This window comes from Malurus melanocephalus, unplaced genomic scaffold (assembly GCF_030028575.1).
Source record: "Malurus melanocephalus ecotype Western Australia unplaced genomic scaffold, MMel_1.1 scaffold_12, whole genome shotgun sequence".
NCBI lineage: Eukaryota > Metazoa > Chordata > Aves > Passeriformes > Maluridae > Malurus > Malurus melanocephalus.
In genome coordinates this window covers 2,098,796-2,113,357 of record NW_026623244.1, presented here as the reverse complement: position 1 = coordinate 2,113,357, position 14,562 = coordinate 2,098,796, and the positions used below count along the sequence as shown (strand labels likewise).

The following is a 14,562-nucleotide window of genomic DNA, read 5'->3' as shown; positions in this document are numbered from 1 at the left end:
CGGGTTCGCGCTGGCGGCGCCGGGCCCCGCCGGGGGGTCACGGCCGGCCCGGGCCGGAGGCGATGCCCCCCGGGGAGGGGAACACGGGGGGACACCGGCTCTCATCACCGGAGTGAGCGGAGCGGGGGGACACGGCACCCCCCCTCCCCTGACCGTGCCTCAGTTTCCCCTTTGTGCCCCCGAGATGCTCCGCGCTAAGGGAGGAGGTCAGGGGGGACACCACATCCCTTGCCACATGCAGCCTCGCTGGGGGACCTACCCCCGGACCCCCTCGCGGGGGACACACACGGGACTGCTCCCCCCCGCCACCTGCAAGGCCAGCCCCGGCCGCTCTCGATTGACAGCTCCTGCGCCCGATGGCCGCGCCGGTCCCGCAGGGAAAGCCAATCCCCGCGGGCGGGGGGGCAGGAGGCGGTGCTGCCCCCCGGCCTCGCCTTCCCCCCCGCTCCGCTGGCAGGTGTCTCTTTCGCAGGTGGCACCATGGGGACAGGTGAGGAGGGCACGGGGCGGGGGCAGGGAGGGACGGCGGTAGGGGGTCCCCGGCGCCCCGTTCGGGGAGGGGGCGCTGGCGTGTGATGCTGGCCGGGGGGTAATGGGTGGGTGCTGTGGGGGGCTGGCAGCCGCGGGGATACCGGCATGTCCCCGGAGCCGAGGCCATGACTTATTTATTGAGGTCAGGCTGGGGCGAGCAGGGAGTGAAGTGGGGGGGGGCACCGTGGTGGCGTTTCACCCACTCCTGGAAAATCCCCGCGGGAACTGTCTTGGGGACTGGCGCACCCATCTCCAGCCCCATGGCGTTGGGAATTCAGAGGGGCTCGAGGGAGRATGGGGAATGGCCAGAGGGATCAARTCCTACTCTCCAGCATAAAGCTSATGTCCCCATGTCCCCTCTCTGGAGCCTTTCCGGATTTACACAGTCACGTAAAGCCCTTTTGCATCCCCTCTTCCGGATTTACACTGCCAGGCAGAGCTCTTTTGCACCCCAGCATCCTTACCCCAGGGCCAGGCAGCCTGTACCCACACCCCCGCGGTAGTACCACGAGCTATGTGACAGTTTGACCCTCGGGACACTATAGGACTGGAGGGGATCAGGCTGGACAGGGGGTCACGAAGCTTCTTGTGCTTCCAGGCTGTGCTGCTGCACTTGGGACCTGTCCTGCCAGCAGCGAGCACCCAGGCCAGCTGCCCCCAGCCTCACACTGCTAAAAGCRAGCAGTGCCCAAGCCTGGGCATGTGCTGCTGGACTATGCCATGTCCCCCGCTGGCTGACGGGCAGCCCTGGCCCTGTGAGGACACAGCCAGCCCTGAGCCAGACGCCGGGACGCTGGAGTGCCCAGCACCACCATGGCCCAGGACTGGGACGCAGTGCTGTCGGGGATGACGACTGGCAGCCGGTCACGGAGCTCCAGCAGTGAAGCCAGCCTAGCTCCCCGCTACCTCCTCAGCAAGCAGAGCCGCCTGCTCAATGGGACCACCCGGAACACCCGTGCYGCCTCCCCCATGGGCCGTGTCATCCTCATCAATGCCCCCATTGAAGGTGCGTGGAGTGTCCCAGTCCTCTGCCTGCCCCTGTGGCCGGGAGAGTCCCAATGGCTGAAATCCCTGAGTCTAGGGGTGGGGAGGGCTGTCCTGACCCTGGGGATCCTCCCAGCAAGAGCGACACCCCTTGCCATTGCTCACACCCGGCATGGGTGACTCAGTTGCTCCCCTGTCCCCATAGCCAGCAGCAATGAGAGCGAYGTCATCAATGCCATCACAGTGGAGAAGAGCGTGGATGGCAAACTGGGCTTCAGCGTCCGTGGCGGCTCTGAGCACGGGTTGGGCATCTTTGTCAGCAAAGTGGAGGAGGGCAGCACTGCTGGTAAGAGGGTGAGGGTGAGGGACACCAGTGGAGATAGGCACATGYCAGCAAGACCCTCTCTCTCAAGGAGTTCCCAGTGACATGGTACCACAGCGACAATGCCACCCTTCATGGTGGAAAGCCAACATATGCGCTCTGCTGCCTTTGGCCATGAGATTTTCAGGCTGGAAAGGGCAGGACACAGGAGTAGACAGCCCTGTGCCAATGACTCTGAGCTCTATCCCCAAGCCACAGCAAGCTGACAAGCCACCCAGTGTGATTGTCAGGCACCCCCACCTCTGTTCCCCAGGGGTTTGGATCAGTTTGAGGAGGTATTGAGGGAGGGGATGCCAAACAAGGGCATRTGTACCAGGTCAGGTGCCCACATGAGCTGTGTGCCCCTTGTAGAGCAGGCCGGGCTGTGTGTTGGTGACAAGATCACAGAGGTGAACAGTGTGAGTCTGGAGAACATCACCATGAGCAGCGCTGTCAAGGTCCTCACCGGCAACAACCGCCTCCGCATGGTGGTCCGGCGGATGGGCCGTGTGCCAGGGATCAAGTTCTCCAAGGAGAAGACAGCGTGGTGAGCAGGGCATCTCCCATGCCAGCACCCCAAATCCCAAYCCCATGGAGGGCATTCTTGGGGGAGGTTGGTGGGGGATTCTGGGCAACAGGGAGGATCCCAGAGCGGGGGATCCCCGGGATGGAGTGGCATCAGAAATCTCTGGCAAAAGTAGGGAGTGACCAGAGTGGGGTACAGAATGGGAYAGGAAAGTCTGAAGCAAGCGTTGTGGGGGCAGACTCCATCCTAAACATCCCCAATCCCCATCACTCTCCTCCTCTGGGTGCCACCAGTGGTCCCATCCTGCTGAAGGACAAGAGCCCTGAGACCCCATACACTGTGCCCATGCTCCAGGGTGGATGTGGTGAACAGGCGCCTGGTGGTAGAGAAAAGYGGCTCGACACCATCGGAGAGCGGCTCCGAGGACGGGCTGCGGCGCATCGTCCACCTCTACACCACCTCCGACGACTACTGCCTGGGCTTCAACATCCGCGGTGGCAGGGAGTTCGGCCTCGGCATCTACGTCTCCAAGTACGGCTGTGCCGGGGCGTGAGGGGGGTGTGGCACCCCAATCCCTGCTGTGCCCACACTGGGGCTCGGCCCCTCCTCCCTGGCTGGGCCCCTCCCACTCTCAGAAGACTGTGGGCATTGCCACCGTGGGTGAGGTGTGGGGCAGGAGCAGGACTCCAGAAAGGGCTTAGCCCCATCCTGTTTCCCCCTKCTGCCCTAGGGTGGACCCTGGAGGGCTGGCGGAGCAAAACGGCATTCGGGTGGGAGACCAAGTCCTTGCAGCCAATGGAGTCAAGTTTGAAGACATAAGCCATAGCAAGGCAGTGGAGGTGCTCAAGGGGCAGACCCACATCATGCTCACCATCAAGGTACCCACGCCCAGCCCCATGGGACCCTCGAGTAAGGCAGGGGTTGGCATGTCCCCTCGCTGGCACTGCCCCAGCTCAGCCCAGTGCCGGGGGCTGGTGCAGCTGCTGGCTGGTTGGGTTTCAGGCGGGTGGGGGGGGAGGGGGAATGCATTATTCATGGCTGGCACCAGATCGAGTTCGCCGGGGCATCTGGCACTCACTGACCCCCTTGTTGTCTCCCCCTGTGCCTAGGAGACAGGCCGGTTCCCTGCCTACAAGGAGCTGGTGGCCGAGTACTGCTGGCTCAGTCGCTGTAAGGGCAGTGCCGTGCGGGTACCCTGGGCGGGGGCATGGTGGGGCTGGGACTCCCATGTGTGTCATGTCTGACCACTGTGGGGAGGGAGAAGATCTGTATGCCACGGGGTCTCGAGGCCTTGGAAGGAGCAGGGAGCTCCCTGTGCCACTGTCAGCATACCCACAGGCCCGATGGACTGGAAATGTCCCACCTGTTCCCCATCCTTGGAGGAGACRTGAAGAGCCCCCTGCCATGGCCAGCAGCCTCGTGGTCCCTGTGATCCCACAGCATCCTATATATCCATATTATTGGAGAGGACATGATGGTCCCTATGCAATGGCCAGCAGCCCACTTGTCCCCACGGCCCTGCGGGTCCCCCCATACCCACTGTCTTTGGGAGGGATGGGGAGCTCTAGATGGCCAACCGTGTGTCACGGTGTCCCTGCTGTGCCTTTGCAGTGACCAACGGACAGCTGCAACAGCTGTCTCAGACCTCGGAAACCAGCTCCTCCATCTCCTCCTACTCCTCGGGACCAGCACCAGGGGCGGTGAATGGGCTGGGAACAGCTGCCCCAGGGCCCGCAGTCCGCACCGTGGATGTGGCCATCTCCACGGAGGACGGGCCACGGCGGGGCTGGGTGCGGGAACGTGCCGAGCGGGCCATGCAGACMGAGCCGGCCGCCGAGGGGCTGCCAGAGACGCGGCGCACAGTGCGGCCCCCCGAGCTGCTGCGGGACACGGCCATCCGGGGCCAGGGGAGCCGCGAGACCCCCGGCACGCACCCACGCCGGACCTTCACCCACTCACCCAAGACGGCACTGCTGCTGGCGCTGAGCCGGCCACGGCAGCCCATTACACGCTCCCAGAGTGACCTCACTGTCGCTGGTAGGCACTGGTGCACAGCCCCATACATGGGACTCACCCCTGGCTGAAGTCCCCTTCCAACCATGCTCCCCCAGCCCTGGGAGTCCCACAGCTCAGGCCCTGTCCCCAACTCGAGCATCCTACAGTCCCTGACCCACATGGATATCTGGCCCCCACTCCTGGGCTTCCTATAGCCAACATCTTGGTCCCTACCCTAGCACCCTATAGCCCATATAGACCCTGGCCACCACCCCTGGTTATCCTATAACTCCACATAGCCCCAGCAACAAAGCTGGGCACCCAAAGCCCAGCCCCATGGCCCCAGTGATCCACTGCACCCCACAGAAGGGCTCTTCCAGTCAATGTCTCCCAGTAGCCCCTGCAATCCCCCAAAGTTCCCTGCCCCAGACAAGATTTGGGATKGCATCCCCTTACCTGTCCACTCCAACACCCTCCTCTCTCTGTYCACAGAGGAGAAGCGGAAGAAGGAGAAGCCAGAGGGACAAGGGGCACGGGGGGCTCCCCCAGGACTGCACCGCTCCAAGACCCTTGTCAACCTCTTTTTCAAGGGGGGCCGTGCCACCAGCCAGAGCTGGGCCCCCCCCAGCCAGGAGACCCCTGGTTTTGATCGCTGGCCACGCGCCAAGTCCCCAGGGCGCTCTGACGGGGAGAGAGGTACCAGCCTGGGTGGCAGGGCAGAGAGGGACTCAACCTGGGACTGGTTCYCCCTTCTGTGGGCCTGTTGTGGCATCCCTGGCATGGAGGGGGATGGGAAGGGGTTCCCCAAGCATGCAGTTGTGACAGTGAGCGGTGATGCTTCTGGCTGCCCACGGCACTCACCCCTGTCCATCTCCCTTGCAGTAGGYGCTGTGCAGAAGATTGTCATCCGGAGCCTGAAGCGGGGTAACGGGGGTGTGCCCGGGGGGTGTGGGGCAGGCTCTGCACGCATCTGGCCCTGCACTGCATGTGTCTGTCCCGCTCTGGTGTGGAGTGAGCTGCTGGGGTGGGGGGGATGGGGAACTCTCTGGGCTGCCTAGGGCAATCCTTGCCCCGCTGGCCACCCCTCCTTGCTGTGCCTCCCCAGAGAAAAGCCGGCGTGCCACCATCCTGGGCCCCATGGGCATCGCCACCCTGCAGCCCAACGGCAGCGACCCCGAGGCCCGGCTCTCACACATCCAGGACACTGCTGCACGTCTCCTCAGCCCCGATGAGGTGACAGCCGTGCTCCGCCACTGCTCCCGGGTACGCACCAAAGACAGAGCGCAGGCGAGGCACAGGCAGGGCAGCGCTGCCACCCTGGGCTCATCCCTGGGAATCTCCTGCATCCCAGGGGCATGGCGAGCACTCTGTGCCCATGCTTAGTTCTGGGAGGTAAACCAAGGCACAAGCGAGGGGGCATCCATCCACTGACCCACCCCCTCCTGTGTCCACAGTACCTGCACGAGGGCAGYGTAGAGGATTTGGTGCGGCCACTGCTGGCCATCCTGGACCGGCCCGAGAAGGTCCTGCTGCTGCGGGACGTGAGGTGAGTGCTGCTAGGAAATATCTGGGTACCCCAATATGGCCCAGCCTGGTGTGGTTGAACTGGAGCCTCACACATGCTCCTCAGCCCCTATCACACTCTACCCCAGAGACTGCTACAACCTGTGCCCACTTTTTTGCCCTGGCAGGAGTGTGGTGGCCCCCACAGACCTGGGCAGATTTGACAGCATGGTGATGCCCCTGGAGCTGGAAGCCTTCGATGCCCTAAAGAGCCGCTCAGGTAGATCCCAGCACCCCCGGGACCCTGACTGGGGCAGGTGGTGGTCAGGAGTGGGTGCAGTTTRGGAAGTGACTGGGGGCTCTCCCTGACTGCAGTGCGCTCACCTGCCCTCCGCCCGGCCCACCATGACGCACCCCCCAAGAGACACCTCATCACACCAGTGCCTGGTAAGTGCCACCTCTAGGGGCTGCCCAGTGGGGACAAGGGGAGAGAGTACAGGGCCAGGGAGGAGGAGAAAGGGAGCTGGGATACCTCAGTGCAGGGGTTCTCAGGGAAGAGGGTATCTGGTGTCCCTGGGTGTTGGGAAGACTCGGAACAGCAGAATCTGTGGACCTTGGGAGTTGGGGTTCTTGGGGAAGAGRACATTGAGAGCCTGCAGAGAGCTGGGGTGTCTAGGGGTCCCTGGAYGATGAAGAAATGGGGCCCTAGGAGGCAGAGGACCCAGGACTTTGGGATGCCTCAGGGAAGCCTGTGTGGCAGGGGTCCCAGGGAGCAGGGCTGCAGGTCCCTGAGGAGATCCCTGAGCCCCTCTCGTTGCAGACTACCGCGGCGGATTCCTGCTGAAGCCAGCAGGGACCCCAGAGCCAGAGGAAGCCGGGGAGCAGCAGGCGAGCCCAGCCCATCCAAGAGCCTCCCCCAGCCCCCGCCGGCTTCACCCCCGCACCTACACCCCACTCCCTGACGTGCCAGTGGATGCCTATGCCTCCGCCAGCCGCCCCCTGCCCACCCTTAGCCCTCAGCCCCCTAACTGGCTGCTGGCTGAGCCCCCCCCAGGCAAGGGGCATGGGCACTCTCGCAGCCCCCGGGCCACCTGGCGCAAGGAGCCCCCCAGGACAGCGCCCAACAGAGAGGCCGAAGTGCTGGGGAAGCCCCAGCGGGCACGGCCCCCTCTCGCCCCTCTCTTTGGGGGGCCAGGGGGWGAGGCGAGGGCTGGGGCAGCCACCAATGGCCCCGAAGATGCTGGCAGGGAGGAAGAGGAGGAGGAAGAGTATCATCTGCTCACCGTCACCCTCTCCAAGCTGAAGCACTCGCTGGGTGAGTGGCACACGGGTGGGTGGCACGTGGGTGGGACCCCAGGGGTSGGGTGAAGACCCTTCTCCTGGCATCACCATCAGTGGAATTGGCAGCACTCCCTTAGCAAGGGGCAAAACCCAGAATATTCCTCCAAAATCAGAATGGGGGGGATGGTGAAGAGCTGTCCCTGCCCCGTGTAGGACCTACCAAAACAGGGCAAGACAGAGGTGCAGCTGCCCAGGGAGGGTGGTGACTACCAGCCTACCCGGGTGTGAGGATCTCACGGCTTCCTTGCAGGGATCAGCATCTCTGGGGGTATTGAGTCACGGGCGCAGCCAGTGGTGAAGATMGAGAAGATCTTTCCTGGTGGAGCCGCCTTCCTCAGTGGCATCCTCAAGGTAYGGGGGTCCCAGCATATGTGAGGGGGTTGGCAGACATCCAGACACTCCCATCCCTTGGTGCCACTGGATTGCTGGCAATCCCCTGGCACCCCAGAAGTAGCTGCACTTCACCCCACTGCCTTCCCTTCTGGGAGCCAGGCCGGGCAAGAGCTGGTGTCAGTGGACGGGGAGAGCCTGCAGAACGTCACACACCAGAGGGCTGTGGACATCATCCGCCAGGCCTACCGCAACAAAGCCAAGGAGCCCATGGAGCTGGTGGTGCGGGTGCCTGGACCACCTCCGGAGTGATGCTGCACCCACTATTCCAGGAGCCATGCTGTGTTCCAGAGGAGCCAGATGGCTCATTCCTGCACCGACCTGTGGCTGGTCTCAGTGCAGCCAGAGGGTSTGAGAGCCAGGCCTGCCCCACGGGCATGGAGCAGCTGCCCACTGCAGGACCCAAGGGAGGACAGCAGTGGCAACACAGGAGAAGGACAGGTGGTCCCTGACCCTGCCCTGGACACACAGACAGAATCCTGAAAAAAACACAGCCGGGGGCTTGTTTTTAATCACTGTTTCCAGGTGGTACACGGACGAGCCAGGCTCTGGGAACGAGACATGACTGAAATAAAGTACAAAACCCGCCCCCCCCTGGAGCCAGGGGTGACCAAGCCACAGCTGGGCACAGCCAGACTTTTCCTTTGGTTTGACCCCCCGGATACCCAGCAGGGCCCCCCCACCTCTGCCCATCCCCGGGGGTGTCCCCAGGGAGTCCCCAGCTGGCACATGCAGCACCACACCCCTCTCCCCTGGGAGACTGGGCATCACAGAGGCATGGGCGTTTTTGGGGGGGAAACAGAGGGATGCTGGGGGCAAGGGCATGGGAAAGGCACTGGGGGCAAGCTGCCCCGTGGCAGGGGTGAGGGGGCACAGACTGGTGGGGTGTGAGCTGGGAGAGGGTGATATGTTTTGGTAGGTCTATAAAAATAGAGTTATTTAAAATGGCACAGAAACGAATTCCCTGACAAACACAYGGAGGGGCATGAGGGAGGCTGGCATGGACAGGGACAGGGCACACGCCAAGTGACTGGGTGACAGTGCCAGCAGGGAGAAGAGGGAGGGGACAAGTCAGCCCTCTCCCTGCCCAAGGTGACCCTGGCTGAAGCCAGMGCCGCTAATCCCCAGGCGCTAAGAGGATCAGCAGAAACCAGTTCCGGGCRGCCCCAAGGCCAGGACTCAGCACCCACCTGACCCCACATCTCACAGGCACCCTCACTGTGGTGGACACTGATCCACCCTCACCCCAAGACCTCAATGCTGGGGAGGGGGCAGCACCCATGGTCTCCTCTGCCCCTTCACAGTGCCAGCAGTTCACAGAGCTGGGGGAGAGCAGGGGCCCCCCACAGTCCCACAGCTCCCAAAATCACAGGGGCTGGAGGCCCCTCCAAGCATGGGGCAAGGGCAGGCAGCATCTCAGATTTCGGTGGCTGTGATCTCCTCAAAGGGGGGGTCAGGTGGGTCACAGGGCTCGGGCAGGGGGTCCTCGCCCTGAAGCCGGAGATGCTGGAGCCGCTGCTCGAGCCGCCGGTTGCGCCGGTACATCTGGATGTAGCTGTATTGCAGCTGCTTCTGGTAGCGGATGACCCGCTCCTTCTCGCCCTGCCATGTGCCGCGTTCCTGCTCGAAGGCATCCCGCTGCTCCTGCCCACGCCGCCGCTCCAGGGCCACCTCYGCACGCAGCCGCTCCAGCTGCCGCCGCAGCCCCACACTGCCCCGGGGCTCCTCGCCGGCTGGGGGGCATCCCTCACCAGGTGGGGGGCACCCTTCACCGGTGCCTGGGGGGCATCTCCCACGCGCAGCTTCCCGCAGCCCCACCACCTCCTGCTCGAGCCGGCCGGCTTTAGCGCGGAAGAGGTCAGCTTCGCTCTTGCGGCGCTGCAGTTCGTTGGCGCAGACCTCCAGCTCCAGCGCCTTGAGGCGGGCGGCCTCCTGCAGCCCCTGCGCCCGCCGCTCGCCCGCCTGCAGCTGTGCCCGCGCCTCCCGCAGCTGAGCCCGCAGCCCCAGCAGCTCGGCGCCCCGCTGCGCCAGCTCTGCCTGCGCTTCCTTCAGCTGCTGCTTCAGCAGAGAGATCTCCCCCGACTTCTGGCACACCTGTGGGGACAAYGGGGCTCAGGTGCTGGCCAGGACTCCCCAGCCATAGCCTGCACCCCCTGACACGTCTGGTGCTGCTGGGCAACTCACCTCCCACTTGGTCTCCTCCAGCCGGGGTGCCAGCTCGGTGCGTTCCCGCTGGAAGGAGGCGCAGCGACGCTCCAGCAGCTCACGCTCCTGCAGCAGCTGGGCCAAGTCCTCCTGCAGCTGCTTCTTCTCCTGCTGCAGCTGCAGCACCTGGAGCTGCAGGACCTGCTGCCCCCGATGTGCCGCATGGGCTGCTTGCCGTGCCTGGGCTGCACAGCGCTGCCTCAGCCCCTCCAGCTCCTGCTCACACCGACGCTGCTTCTCCTCAAACACCTGGGAAGGGGATGCACAGGTGCTGGGAGGGCAGCATGGCACCCTCCTACTTCAGCTGCCAACTCCAAGATCAGCATCACAGGGAGGGGGCAGGATCCAAAGGGAGGAAGGATCCAGGAAGAGCGCGAGATGGTAGTACACACCTCTTTGTGCTCCCCTATCCTTCTGCGTAAAGGGCCCCCCATATTAGCACCCCCAGAGCCTGTAGGGTTCTTCCAGTTCCATCATAAGCAGGCAGCCACAATAAGTAGAAGCCACAATTCCCAGGCTCATTCAAAAAAGGGCACCCCAAGATAAGGCACCCCAGTCTGTACAACAGGTCCCATGGACCATACAAGGCTCCCCTATGGACTACATAGGACCACCAAACTGGTGGGAAAAACCTACATACTGAGACCCACAGGAAAAATCATCCCCCTGCAAGGGTAACCCCAAAGTGGGTCCCTACCCCCAGCCAGGGGGGTATGTCCAAACAAAGTGCTCCAGGGAGGAAGACAGGGACAGTACATGTGGACACCAGGGACATACCTGGCAGATGGCCACCTCGTTTTCATCCAGGCTATCACGCAGGAGCCGCAGCTCGGCCTCCCTCTCCCGCAGCTTGTCCTCCAGCTCCCGTACCAGCATGGCCTCCTCACCAGGCAGTGGAGAGCGCCCACAGGAGCCACTCTCTGAAGAGGGCCGGCCCCGGCCACTCAGTGAACCAGTGCTCTTGCTGGAGGATGAGCGCCCGCTGTCTGAGTTGGAGGGGCGGCAGCCCCCCGGAGGGTCGAGAGGGCCATGGGGGGTGGTCGGCAGGGCACCCACCTCTGGGTGCTGGCTGCAGCCCGTGCTGTAGGTGGGCAGGCTGGAGAGGGAGTTGCGCCCCGAGTCCGAGAGGGTGCTGGCACGGCARCTCAAAGAGCCGGGCTTCTCAGCACTCAGCAAATGGGTGAGGCTCACCTGGCTCTCCGAGAGCCCCAGGCGCGTGCCTGGCTGGGCACTCCGAAGCTTGCATACCACTGGTTTGAAGGCCATGGGGCGGATCAGGGTCTTCTCCACATTCTGCCAGGAAAAGAGGGGAGCTTGAGGGGTTGGAGAGGGACCCATCAAGACCAAGAAGGGCTGCCTAGGAATGTTACAGTGGGTGCCCCCAGCCCTGATACTCTCAAACCCTAAAGGAGACAGGGGCCAGTGACCACCCACTTCATCCCGTTTCCATGGGTGTCCAAGGGAGTTCCCCAAACACCCTTGGCATGATGGAGGGATCATTAGAGCATGGGGATTGCAAGTTTCCCAGGGATAGCAGAGGTGTGGCCATATGACCCCATTTCACACATTTGAGCCAACAGTCCCAATGTGGCACGGGGTGTAAAGTCAAGACTCCAGCATGCACCCACCCACCCTGCTGCTGCCCCCGCACCTCTTCCAGCTTGCCAGAGACAGGGACAAGCTTGGGGGGCGGTCCCCGGAGGTGATCACTTGGTGCTTGGTCATCACGGAGATCATCTGAGTCGCTACAGGGGCTGGCAGGAGAGGAGGCATCGAGCCAGTCACCACAGAAGCCCCCATTGGCGTAGGAGTGAGTGACACCGGGCACAGACACACGGGGCTCCTCAGGAGTGGTGCGGTGTAGCCCCTCCTGCTTGCAGAAGGAGGCAGTGGAGGGGTCCCCATCACTGGTGCAGTCGTGGTGAGGCCGGACGGGCAGGAGGCTGCCCACACTGCCCATGGCAGCAGGGGGTGAGCGGGCGGTGGTGCGGAGCTGTGTGGCCCCCTCAGCAACGGCCTCAAGGGGCACTGGCAGCGTCTGCACGATGGCCATGGCAGGGGGGCCCCCGGCGGGCAGGGGCACGCGGGCAGCCTGKGGGCAAGAGAGACGGCATCAGAGCCATGGGCACTGACAACAGTGCCCCACCAGCTGCCAGCATCCCTAGGTGGGCATGGGGGCATCCCCAGGTCCCCAGTCACCCTCCCCAGTCTTAGAGGTGAAGGTTGGCCTAAGGGGAGGCAGGCAGAAAGAGATGCCAAATGAACCAGAACAAAACCAAGATGAGCTGGGGGGAGTGGTACTAGCAGTGCCCAAGCTGGCCTCAGCACCCCAATGGAGCAGCCTGGGGCTGCCAGGGGCTGTGGGGTGCTGGTGGCACTGTAGGGCAGTGGCAATGCAGTCCTGCCTCATGCYGTGCCCTGGCGTGACCCTGCCACGGGAAGCATGCCAGGACTGGAGGCGAATCCCGAGAGGCCTGCAGAGAGCTGGCTCACAGGCAGCCTGCCCGCCTGTCTGCCCCATGACACCCACCAGTGCAGCCTCATGGAGAGCCAGGGACAGCCCCACACATGAGGGTCAGCCACCTCCTCTGCCCCACAGCCCCCACTTCTCAGCAGTGACCCCATGAAGGCTGCTTCCCACTCCAAACCATCCACAGTGGGGCACAGTGTTCCCTGGAGAGGGCTGCTAAAGGGGAAGCTGCCTGGTAAGCACCAGGCTCTTTCCCAGCCCCAAGACACAGAGGCTCGTTCCCGGCCCCTCCAGCTGGGGGGGCTCTGCCGGTCTCTGCTGTGACTCCCCCTGCCCCAACCCACGCCATAMGCCCGCGTGACGGGAGCCGGCCGACGGGCCGGATCCATCCCCCGCTGCCTCATCGCATCTTGCACATGGCTGCGGCTGGCACAGGGCGCGGGCGGGGGGGGGCCGCTGCCCGCACGGTCTCGCCCGCCGAGCTGTCACCTGAAATCAATCCGCCTGCCAGCGCCCGGGGAGGGGCGAGCAGGGGAGAGATGCCGGCGAGCCAGCCCCCCCCGCCACCGTCACCCCCACCGGCACGTGCCATCCCCAGGCACCCTGACCTCACAGCGTGCCCGTGGTACCCCTGGGTAGGTGGGTGACCCYCCCACCAGCCCCACTCACCTCGCCAGCCGCTGCCCATCCGTCCGGTCCACTCGGGCCCCCGCACCGTGAACACGGCTCCGCCGGCCCCTGAAGCGGGGAGGGGGAAGAGGAGGGGGTCAGGGGGCWGAACGGCAGCAGGGTCCCCGTGTTCCCCGCTGCACCCCCTCCCCCCCCGCCAGGCCCCTAGCCGGCAGGGCCAGGGCAGGTGGTGCCAGCGTGGCACTGAGGGTGGCAGGGGAGCCCGGCGGCGGGTGCGCTGCTCCTGGCACCCAGGGTGGRCTGCGGTCACCCCGGGAGGTGTGGGGGGATAAGAGCCCCACCGTGGGAACCTGCTGCTGCCAGAGGAACAAGAATCAGGGATCGGGAACCCCAAAGGGACATCTYATGGCCACCCAGCCCAGCCAGCCAAGCCACAGTACCCCACCCCACAGAAACTCCCCTGGGATGTGCAGGTCAAGGCGACGGAAACCCCTGGGGACAGGGGGTCCCCGCACAGCCTGGAGGGGACACCGTCACTGCTGGGGCCCCGCCAGAAAGGCGGTGGGAACAGACTCCATCTCCTCCCTCTCCCCAGCCCCCCGGCCCACCGAGAGGGTCCTCCCGCCACCCGGGAAGGGAGGGAGTGCCCAACCCAGCCTCCAGCCACCCAGTAAAACCAGTCAGCAACTGGGGCGGCGTCACCTCCAGCCGCTCCGGCCGGAGCACAGCGTTGCCGGATCCCACCGTTCCGACCCCTAAACGGCAAGGGAACACTCGGTCCCTGCTCGGCCAGACCCCCACCCTGAGCTGCTGTGATGATTGCGGGCCCCCGGGTACCCCTATGCCGCCACGGCACCTCAGGGCCATCCCAGGGCAGGGGGAATCAGCCCTCTGTTCCTCCCCACACACCCGGCACATGTGGGATGGAGAGCATCCATGCCCGGCTGTGCCCCTCTCCAGGCCCCCAGCATCCTGAGGTTCCCTCGTTGGTGCTGCTCCCCTTGCCTGCCCAACGCCCCTCCCCAACCTCCCGGTGCTCCACTGAGCCACGGTACCCAGCTTGCCCCATGGTGTTTCCACCCATCCCAACCCCACAGCACCCTGAATTGCCCCATGGCGCCTGTGGGCCCCACTGCCCTACAGCTCCCCCAGACTGCCCTAAACCATGCCCGAAGTTCCCCATGACACCCCTAAAATGCTTCACGGCGCTCCCGGGCCTCTGCTACCCCACACCTTCCCTAAAGTGCTCCTAAACCACCCCMAAAGTGCTTCAAAACACTCCCAAAGTTCCCCACGGCGCGCCTAGGCCTGCATTGCCCCAYAGCTCACCCCGAAGCACCCCTGAAGTGCCCCGCGACCCCCTCAACTGCCCCATTGAGCCCTGGGCCTCTGCATTCACAGGACCGTCCCCAAGTGCCCCTGAAACACCCGCAAAGCACCGCACGAAGCCCCAGGGCCGCCACTGCCCCCCCAGCCTCCGGACGCCCCCAAATCGGCTCCGGGGGGCCCGGCCCCACAACACCCCAAGCACCGGCAGCTCCCCTCGAAGCGCCCCGCCACCCAACTCCCTGGAGCGCCACCGCGCCGCGCCGGCCCCGCGGGACCCCCGGGCGCCCCCGGCCCGGC

General features: G+C 64.6%; 3 protein-coding genes across 5 annotated transcripts in view; 1 reads left to right on the top strand and 2 right to left on the bottom strand.

Annotated features, from left to right (window-relative positions):
• SFXN3 (sideroflexin 3) overlaps window positions 1-120 on the bottom strand; it is a 5,923-nt gene extending 5,803 nt beyond the window's left edge. Inside the window, exon 1 of the mRNA XM_057380013.1 lies at window positions 1-120. This exon is cut by the window's left edge and continues 1 nt beyond it. Within this exon, the coding sequence (XP_057235996.1) occupies window positions 1-105 (105 nt within the window). The 5' untranslated portion in view covers window positions 106-120.
• Window positions 121-177: 57 nt separating this feature from the next.
• Window positions 178-8,045, top strand: PDZD7 (PDZ domain containing 7). 3 transcript variants are annotated; one of them, XM_057379960.1, is made up of 17 exons: window positions 178-490; window positions 1,130-1,537; window positions 1,721-1,861; window positions 2,249-2,423; window positions 2,757-2,933; window positions 3,133-3,280; window positions 3,512-3,572; window positions 4,014-4,439; window positions 4,890-5,093; window positions 5,280-5,321; window positions 5,503-5,660; window positions 5,852-5,943; window positions 6,089-6,180; window positions 6,276-6,347; window positions 6,721-7,215; window positions 7,492-7,592; window positions 7,734-8,045. In XM_057379960.1, the coding sequence occupies exons 2-17, from the start codon at window positions 1,345-1,347 to the stop codon at window positions 7,881-7,883; spliced, it is 2,727 nt and encodes a 908-aa protein (XP_057235943.1). In that variant the 5' UTR covers window positions 178-490; window positions 1,130-1,344; the 3' UTR covers window positions 7,884-8,045. The 3 variants fall into 3 exon arrangements, with proteins under 3 accessions (XP_057235943.1, XP_057235952.1, XP_057235934.1); XM_057379969.1 differs by lacking the exon at window positions 5,280-5,321; XM_057379951.1 differs by having other exon boundaries at window positions 4,890-5,321.
• A 63-nt stretch (window positions 8,046-8,108) lies between these two features.
• Window positions 8,109-14,562, bottom strand: part of LZTS2 (leucine zipper tumor suppressor 2) — a 7,470-nt gene continuing 1,016 nt past the window's right edge. Inside the window, exons 2-6 of the mRNA XM_057379980.1 lie at window positions 12,976-13,044; window positions 11,488-11,928; window positions 10,614-11,129; window positions 9,816-10,085; window positions 8,109-9,725 (exon numbers count right to left, since the gene is read on the bottom strand). Of these exons, the coding sequence (XP_057235963.1) occupies window positions 9,048-9,725; window positions 9,816-10,085; window positions 10,614-11,129; window positions 11,488-11,928; window positions 12,976-13,044 (1,974 nt within the window). The 3' untranslated portion in view covers window positions 8,109-9,047. The remainder of the gene's footprint in view (window positions 9,726-9,815; window positions 10,086-10,613; window positions 11,130-11,487; window positions 11,929-12,975; window positions 13,045-14,562) is intronic.